The following is a 9,064-nucleotide window of genomic DNA, read 5'->3' as shown; positions in this document are numbered from 1 at the left end:
TTTCATGAGTACTACAGAGTTACGTCCCTTGGCAACTCACTTAGTGTGGACTTGCTAGTCACAGGCATGTTTATTTGATATTTCCTGCAGCATGCACATGGCTGCATATTTTTCAATTACGCCAACCACATATTGAGTCAAAATTATATACCAGTCTGGCCAATATGCGATATGTCACACTGTCACCAGTAGTGGAAGTGGGGATGGTCAGACCTACCCGGAAAACACACGTGACACACCGGAATACTGAACAATAATGACATTTAACAGATGACACTAGACATCTGTTTAAGTGATTAGTCCTAGGTAACAGTTATTCTGGTATATAGACTTGTAAACAATGTAATGTTAGGGTAATGCTTGTATAGTTGGATTATGGGGTCAGATGATGGTGCCTTTTTTTTGATACTTGGACCAACCAGATGAAGTCAAAGCATAGATGACATTCAGATGAAACATTGTTCCTGTTGTGATGACATTCAGATGAAACATTGTTCCTGTTGTGATGACATTCTGATGAAACAGTGTTCCTATGGTGATAACATTCAAATGAAACATTGTTCCTGTTGTGATGACATTCAGATGAAACAGTGTTCCTATGGTGATAACATTCAAATGAAACATTGTTCCTGTTGTGATGACATTCAGATGAAACAGTGTTCCTATGGTGATAACATTCAGATGAAACATTGTTCCCGTTGTGATGACATTCAGATGAAACAGTGTTCCTATGGTGATAACATTCAGATGAAACATAAAGGATTAATATGTGGAATAATCTACCTAGGCGAAATAGTGCGCACTCTTTGAAACTAATTTACATTCTTAATTAATTATTCGGACATAAACTGACTGTCAGTAACCTAGACTTCAAATATGGTTCCAGTTTCTGTCAAGTTGCTCACTGCCACTCTCATCCCAGGCTGTAGTGATTTCAACATTGATAGACAAGTCACATTTCAGATGCGCAGACTGCATTTGTCATTTTCTATATGAGGATGCAAAAAATGTTTTCATTCTATTTCAAAATGATGAGAATATTGGAAATACTAAGTAGTTTTACATAGATGGGTGTGCCATAAACACAGTGCCACATCTGGTGTTTAGGGACTATTTTCCAAGAAAACAACATTCATATTTTGTTGTTTGTGATAGTGAGTCACAAACAGTGTGTATGTGTTGATACACAGATATCTACTACATTTACTGAGAGTAAGACCCGAAAACTATGTTATTGTTGAACCACACAGGCAACGTAGTTGCAGCCTGAATACCAAACTGACTAACATCCTAGACGTACACATGGACACAAAGACACAACTGGAAAGCACAACGACATCGGAATAGACATTGGCATTATGGAGGTGTTTACACAGGAAGCCAAGATAATAATCAGTTAAGGATATAAATGTCAATAAAACAGTAATTAATGAAAGTGGCAACAGTTGGCGGACGAGTGGACACCATCATGCAATGGTGATGCGGTAGATTAATGCCTTTATACAGTTATAATTACATTATACATCCCTTGGTTACACTGTATTTGGCCGTGAAAGTATTCACACGATCCCTGAATAGGTCCTGATGACACCGGTTGTGTTCTATGTTGTGTTTTGCTGTCTTTGTTGTATGTGACCTGTTGTATGTGACCTTCCTGTGCTGAAAACTGTCCTGACTAGCAGATGAGAAATTATTATATTCAAAGTCATGGTGTTTGAATGATTAAATTTATCATTTCAATACTTTGCAGTCCCTTTAAAATCAGTGTCAACGGATGTGACAATTCAAGGTTTTGTAGCAAGAGTTGAGGCGACCTTGACCTATCACAACAATGAAGACAACTGCATGGAAGTGACGTATGTCTTTCCAATGGATGATGGCAGTGCTGTCTACAAACTCATAGCTGACATTAATGGCAAGAAGATTGTTGCAGAGTGCCAAGAAAAACAGCAAGTAACTAACTTGTTTATATTGGTCAGTTTGACAGTAGTTGTATAGCATGTGTAGAAACAGAAGGCTTGTCACCGTAGCATGTCGATAAACCTCCAAGAGATTATCCTACATTACAAACATCCACTGACTTCATCATATTGCAGAATATCCTCACCTAACATGGATATTCTATGGGAGTTCCTTCTGAGAATTATTGTGTCTTTACATACAGTCCATGTAAGAGATGTAAGCTCTTTCTTTAACCCATGCATTGAGTGAGGCACACACTCTTTCTTGAACCCATGTATTGAGTGAGACACACACTTTGTTTTTGAATCAAAGAATATTGTTGAAAGCATCAGTCAATCAATTTCTGCAAGGCATCCCTTCTGCATTGAGCGAGTAGAGTACCATGACATGGCAAGAACCTGAGACTAAGTTTTTGACCTCTTGGAGCACCTTCTAGAATTGTCCTCACTCAAGTACCGATCTAGCAGAGTTACCTCTCTTCCAACACACACACCTCACACGCTTTGATGTCTACCAAACTACATTTTTCTTTTATTTTTTCACAACGGTTTTGACTGAAGCACTATTATCAACTGAGAAGGACACCACATTCATCTGGACATCATGAACTCAAATTATTTCATCACTGTGCAAGTGGTGCTTGTGGACAAAATTATACTCAGTCATATGTGCTTCTGAACAAAGCTAAGCAGTTGAGAATATAAAGACACTTATTGAAGTGAGGTGAAATTCAAAGCAATGCACTATCTTTCACCCCCAAGACAGTCTTTGTAGACTAATGCCTAAATAAGTCCATGAATATATATGAATTTTATTGTAACAAATAATCTCATTTAAACTGAAATGGAGCCCATAGTCAGACCAGAGATCCTGACCCTGCGGAAATGTAGACTTTCTTCATTTAGGGCTTTAGCAGTGCAGGGAGGGACAGACAGTAGGTGTTAATACAGTCAGCTGTGGAATATGTGTATTATGCCAGATGGGATAACTTGATCTGCGAAATATACAAAACTGGAACATACTTTGGTTAAGTTGCTGCAACGTCCAGTCAACATGTAAATCAACACACAAAATTTCCACTCAGCATATATTGTTGTCATGGTAATAATGAAGATGTACACATTTAGTAATGAAATCTACAAACTGATCTTAGTCCAGACTAATTTTATTTCCTGTTTTATGGATCTGCCAGCCATATGTGTTCATAAATAAGGAAAACAAATTTTCAGTGTTCAAAAAATAAAATCTTAATGTATGTATTGGCAAAAAATGTAAACAAAGAAATTTCCTTTAGATTGTATTTGGCCACACATACAAATGCCAAAAGCAAAATACTTTTAGTATTTGTTTAGAATTAATGTTACTTTGACCTCCTGTCCATAGGTTTTCTGAGGAGAAAAACCAGTAAAACAAGAAAAAAATTGGTCTGGCCTTAGCATTGCTTTCTGGACTGTTATTGTTCATCCCTTGATAGTGACAAGAGATTATGTGTTGTTTCAGGCAAGAGAAACCTACCAACACGCAGTGAGCGCTGGACACTCAGCCATGTTGTTAGAGGAAGATGACACAGCAGGTGATATCTTCAAGTGCATGTTGGGAAATCTACCCCCAAAGTCAGAAGCTGTACTTCAGTTTGCCTACATCAGTGAGCTGAGTGTGGCGGTTGATGGCTCCCTCAAATTTCTGCTGCCATCAGTGCTGAACCCACGATACACCCCAGCAGGTACAAGTTCTGAAAATACACATTCATTCAGTTCAGGACAGAAGGGAGAACTTGGGTAGTGTGATTATAAGTAGGGAGGATGCAGATAGATTACAGGGGAGGAGATGAGTTTTTAGGGAAGGGTGGTTGAAGTGCAAGGGTGGCTTGCAGGGATAGTCAGGAGTAGGGAGAAGTCAGGACACAGACCTTATTGTCCATGCGTAATTATTTCCAGATCAACCGATCAACCGATGTCACAAATGGTGGAAATGCACTATTCTATTTGAATTCAAGCAATGCCAGATACTCCATACAGTACTGCTCATTTTACACAGTAAGGTTATACAGTCTACAAATCATGCACAGAAACTGAATATCTACGTTAATTTGGTTGTTTATTCAAATGATTCCATTAGCTCTCAATTCATTATTACTGTTAAGACATACACACAGATATCACTCTATATCTCTTGCCTCTTTGAAACCATCTGGGCTCAAATTGTTGGAAATCAGCTCTCTAATTTGCCATACCAGGTTATTTTTCTGATAATTATGATGTACTGCTGTAAGACATTGGACTAAGGAGGCAGAACAGAGGGTGCTAACAGAATGACATGCAAACTGAATGTGTTCGGGTGATTGTTTCAGACAAGGCTGCTGCTAAAGCCAGTCAGGTCCCCTATGTGAGTTCCATGCATTTATCATACAGTATGGACTTCAAGGCCAAAATCATAACTGAAGACAGAATCCTTAAAGTAACATCTGAACAAGACACACTTCAAACTCATATGAAAATGGATGAATCAAGAAACATCATGGAGGTGGGTTTGTACTCTGATGACATGTTTAGTTGTGCACTGGGCAGAGGGTATATCTGGACAGTGGTTAATGTCATGGTTGTACACGATGGGTGGCAGATCTGTACAGTGGTTAATGTCATGGCTGTACAGGGGTCAGGTGTTAGATCTGTACAGTGGTTAATGTCATAACTGTACAGGGGTCAGGTGTTCGGTCTCTACAGTGGTTAATGTCATGGCTGTATACTGTAGGTGGTACATCTGTAGTGGTTAATGTCATGGCTGTAGACAATAGGTGGCAGATCTGTACAGTGGGTAATGTCCTGGCTGTATACTGCAGGTGACAGATGTGTACAATGGTTATGTCATGGCTGTACAGGGGTCAGGTGGCAGATCTGTACAGTGATTAATGTCATAACTGTACCAGGGTCAGGTGGTAGATCTGTACAGTGGTTAAAGTCATGGCTGTGCAAGGGTCATGTGGTAGATCTTTACAGTGGTTAATGTCATGGTTGTACACTATGGATGATAGATCTGTACAGTGGTAAATGTCATGACTACAAGGGTCAGGTGGTAGATCTGAGCAATGATTAAAGTCATGGCTGTACAAGGGTCAGGTGGTAGATCTGTGCAATAATTAAAGTCATGGCTGTACAAGGGTCAGGTGGTAAATCTGTACAGTGGTTAATCTCATGGTTGTATAGGGGTCAGGTGGTAGATCTGTACAGTGGTTAATGTCATGGTTGTATACTGTTGTTGACAGATCTGTACAGTGGTTTTATCAGTCCCTCATGGGAATACAACCTTACGAGGGACTGATAAAATCCCATATTTCACTAGACACGATGTGATAACGCATTTATCTAGCTGAATGTTTTCACTAGATCAAAATAAAACAACACGCAACACAAGATGTTTCATTGCTGTCATGTTGACACCAGCTGATCGTTTGACCTCAATGCACCGCACGTTACTAAAGGCTTGTCGATGCACGCTTTTCTCACTTCGCGTCGTCACCAAGGTGTAGCGGGGTGATATGACTTTCGCAGCTGGAGTATGCGACTTTTATACTCCCGCTCGCAGATCATGATGGATGTACATGGTATTTTATCAGAGTCACTTGGACCAATCAAAACTCGACATTCTTACATGAGGCTAGATAATGGTTAAATATCATGTTTATATACTGTCGGTGACAGACCTGTAAATGTCTAAAATGTCATGGCTGTAGACAATAGGTGGCAGACTTGTACAGTGGTTAATATCATGGCTGTATACTGTAGGAGGTAGATCTGTACAGTGGTTAATGTCATGTCTGTATACTGTATGTGCTTGAGGTGTTACTTGTAGGTGTTAAGTTGGTTAATTATATTGCAGGTGAAACTGGCAAAACCTTTTGTGTGTGACCATGATCTCTCTCTCAACATTTACTATCTGAATATCCACAAGCCATGTGTCATCAGAGAAAAAGGGACACAAGAGGAAGGTATGTTATTGCCAGTCCATGTGGAACAATGGTTGGTTTGATCCACCTAAAGGTTGCTTTAGATGATGCCAACTTTGTTCATGTTAGCCACAGATCTTCATGGTTCTTCTTCCACAGCTACTCTAGTATGTCAAGTAGACAAGGTCTGTGAGCAAGTACTGCTCCTACTACTACTTGCTCCCAGCATCAAGGTAATACATTGGCTATTGCAGTGTTTAGTCAAGTTGGGGGCTAAAAGTCATGCCAGGCAAAGAAACTATGAATAATTTTGGTTCTATTTCAGGTTCAGGCAATTTTTTCAAGACGAATGTGTTGATGGTAAACATGTACCCTGAGTTTGGTGAGAGTGCAGCATTTGAGAATGGAGAGTTCATCTTTGTCATTGACAGGTCAGGTATGTGCGTCTATAGTTATTTGTCTCAGAAGTCAAACTGTATGCATATAAGTTTGAGTTATTGATGTTCCTGATTATCTCAGTATTGATGGTTGATGGTGTCAGTTTCTTCTCAAAGATGAAGTCAACCAATCACAGTGAAATCCCGTGCATAATCAATTCTAAAAGTCATGTCCCTTCTCCTTGATACATAGACAGTGTTTTTTAACATTAACAGGAAAAACAAAGTTTCCAGCAGACAATTAATTTTGTTTCATTTTATGACCTCCATCCGGTAATATTTGTGACTTTCTGTGATCCAGTTTAAGCTGATGTTAGACTGATGTTAGGCTAATGTTCAATCCTCCAACATCTTACTCTGATGACAACATCTATGATCCAGTGAACAAAAATATGATGACCTTCAGTTATATTTTGAAATATTTTCATCAGGTAGTATGCATGGTGACCGTATGAACAGTGCCAAGCAGGCCTTGCTTTACTTCCTCAAGAGTCTGCCAGTTGGATGCTACTTCAACATCATCAGCTTCGGCAGCTCATATAGCTGCTTGTTTCCTGGGTAAGAGAGATAGAGTGTCACATGTCTGCTTGTTTCCTGGGTAAGAGAGATAGAGTGTCACATGTCTTCTTGTTTCCTGGGTAAGAGAGATAGAGTGTCACATGTCTGCTTGTTTCCTGGGTAAGAGAGATAGAGTGTCACATGTCTGCTTGTTTCCTGGGTAAGAGAGATAGAGTGTCACATGTCTGCTTGTGCTGCCTGCACTGCCTGCACTAACTAGTGTGGACTTGCATTTGTTTTGTAGTGGCAGCCCATGGAGACACCATCATTACTTTAGTGTTAGTTTGTAAACAAGCAGTATAAAGATGAACCTGTAGAATCAGTTATAGTCTGGTTCATAATTATTGAGAATTTTTCTTCTTACTTTGAGCTATCCTGACACCTCAACCGATTCACTGATACTTAAAACTAAGTAATGGTATAAGGGAGGTAACTCATCTTGGCCTACTGAGTATAGTACAATTAGAGTTACCTCCCCTGAATTTGTAGCAGACGTCATTTTCCTCAGCACTGTCAACAATGTCTGCTGAAGATAAAAGAAGGTTGATTTTTGAGTTGTGTAATCAAGGAATTGATGATGTAAATACATTGGCAGAGAGAACAGGAACTCCTCTTTCTACTGTGTATAGGATTAGGAAGAATTTTAAAGAGGGAAAGGGTTTTGGGCACCAGAAAGGAGCAGGGAGACCCAGAAAATTGGACTTCTCAGATCGCGTCCGGCTGGGAATTTTAGCGTCTAAAAAGCAAAGGGCAAGCATCTCCAACATCAGGTATGAAATGATAGAAAGGGGATCAACAGTTGTATCGAAATCTACAGTTAGAAGAAATTTGATTGATCTTGGATGGGAGAAAAAGACTGGAATTCCTTCTCCTCTCATGAAACAAGAACATAAAGACAGGCGTGTTGAGTGGTGTTTGGCACATGAAAACTTTGACTGGGAAAATGTGATTTTTACTGATGAAAGCTCAATATGGGTATATCCCAATAATGTGAAAATATGGACAAAGTCTGCGTCAGCACCGTTGTATCAACGACCTAAATACAGCCCAAAGTTTCATGTATGGGGAGGGATATCCTTATTAGGAACGACCCCGCTGTGTGTGTTTGAGGGAAATCTGACAAGTCAACGCTACACTAACATATTAGATAATTTTCTCCTTCCAAGTGCACATGTGTTTTATGGAAATGACTGGATTTTGCAGCAAGATAATGATCCTAAACACACCGCAAAACATGCCAAGCAGTGGTTTCAGGAGAAAAATGTGACTGCATTACCATTTCCTGCATATAGTCCTGACTTAAATCCCACTGAGAACATTTGGGGGATGATGAAGGAATGTGTGAATCAAAAGGGGTTGACAAAAATTGAAGACATGAAGAGAGAAGTGGTCCGATACTGGGACAGCATAACTCATGAGACACTAACCTCTCTGATAGGAAGTATGCCTACCCGTCTTAGACTGTGCCGTGAAGCTCAAGGAGACTTGATAAAATATTAAATTGTTACCTACACAACATGAAAACGTCAGTTCACTTTCACAATACATTCAATTTTATCTGGTTTGTTCTCGTTTAATAATATGAGATGCTTTAGCTATTCTCAATAATTTTGAACCATACTGTATATACGCATGTACAGTTGTTGGTGACAACTGTCTTGGTAACAGTTAAGGGGAGACAACTTACATTCTTGGTTTACAGACTGTTTCTATACTGTAGTGCAAGGTAGGGAATTCATTCAATATTATTGTCAGCTTAGAACTACAATCCTCCTGTCTATAGTATACCTCACTCAAAACAGTAATCTTGTATTAAGAATGCAAATTTAAATCTTGCAAAAATATTTTTGTCACTGTAATTCTTGTGCAGTCACTTTGTTCAGTGGGAGCATTACTCCATGACACTAGTCCTGAGAAGAATGTGCCCAGTATTAAATATAGTATTAAATAAAAATGTCCTGAATGTAACAGGATCTGAACAAATTAAAACATTTAAGATAATGGTCACTGAATGCAGATGATTTACCCAGTTTTTTAACAATTAATGGAATTGATTATTGCTTGTTGAAGGATCAAGAATAGATTCTGGCAACTCATCAGAAATGTTATCTGCATCACTGGCCTCTGTCTGAAGCACTAGGCTATATTATAAATTACTCCAACC

General features: G+C 39.2%; 2 protein-coding genes across 7 annotated transcripts in view; one reads left to right on the top strand and one right to left on the bottom strand.

Moving 5' to 3' along the window:
• LOC137298287 (armadillo repeat-containing protein 8-like) overlaps nucleotides 1–9,064 on the bottom strand; it is an 801,735-nt gene that overhangs the window by 19,752 nt on the left and 772,919 nt on the right. The window lies entirely within an intron of this gene.
• Nucleotides 1–9,064, top strand: part of LOC137298126 (von Willebrand factor A domain-containing protein 5A-like) — a 38,400-nt gene that overhangs the window by 1,909 nt on the left and 27,427 nt on the right. For 3 of the 4 annotated variants that reach the window (XM_067830227.1, XM_067830230.1, XM_067830228.1), the window contains exons 2-7: nucleotides 1,751–1,953; nucleotides 3,463–3,685; nucleotides 4,313–4,485; nucleotides 5,839–5,947; nucleotides 6,231–6,341; nucleotides 6,774–6,900. In XM_067830227.1, the coding sequence (XP_067686328.1) occupies nucleotides 1,751–1,953; nucleotides 3,463–3,685; nucleotides 4,313–4,485; nucleotides 5,839–5,947; nucleotides 6,231–6,341; nucleotides 6,774–6,900 (946 nt within the window). The remainder of the gene's footprint in view (nucleotides 1–1,750; nucleotides 1,954–3,462; nucleotides 3,686–4,312; nucleotides 4,486–5,838; nucleotides 5,948–6,230; nucleotides 6,342–6,773; nucleotides 6,901–9,064) is intronic. The other variant, XM_067830229.1, reaches the window with a different exon arrangement.

The sequence above is a fragment of the Haliotis asinina genome, chromosome 10 (genome assembly GCF_037392515.1).
Source record: "Haliotis asinina isolate JCU_RB_2024 chromosome 10, JCU_Hal_asi_v2, whole genome shotgun sequence".
Taxonomy (NCBI): domain Eukaryota; kingdom Metazoa; phylum Mollusca; class Gastropoda; order Lepetellida; family Haliotidae; genus Haliotis; species Haliotis asinina.
Note: the sequence above shows the minus strand (reverse complement) of the source record. Positions and strands in the feature narration are given on the sequence as shown.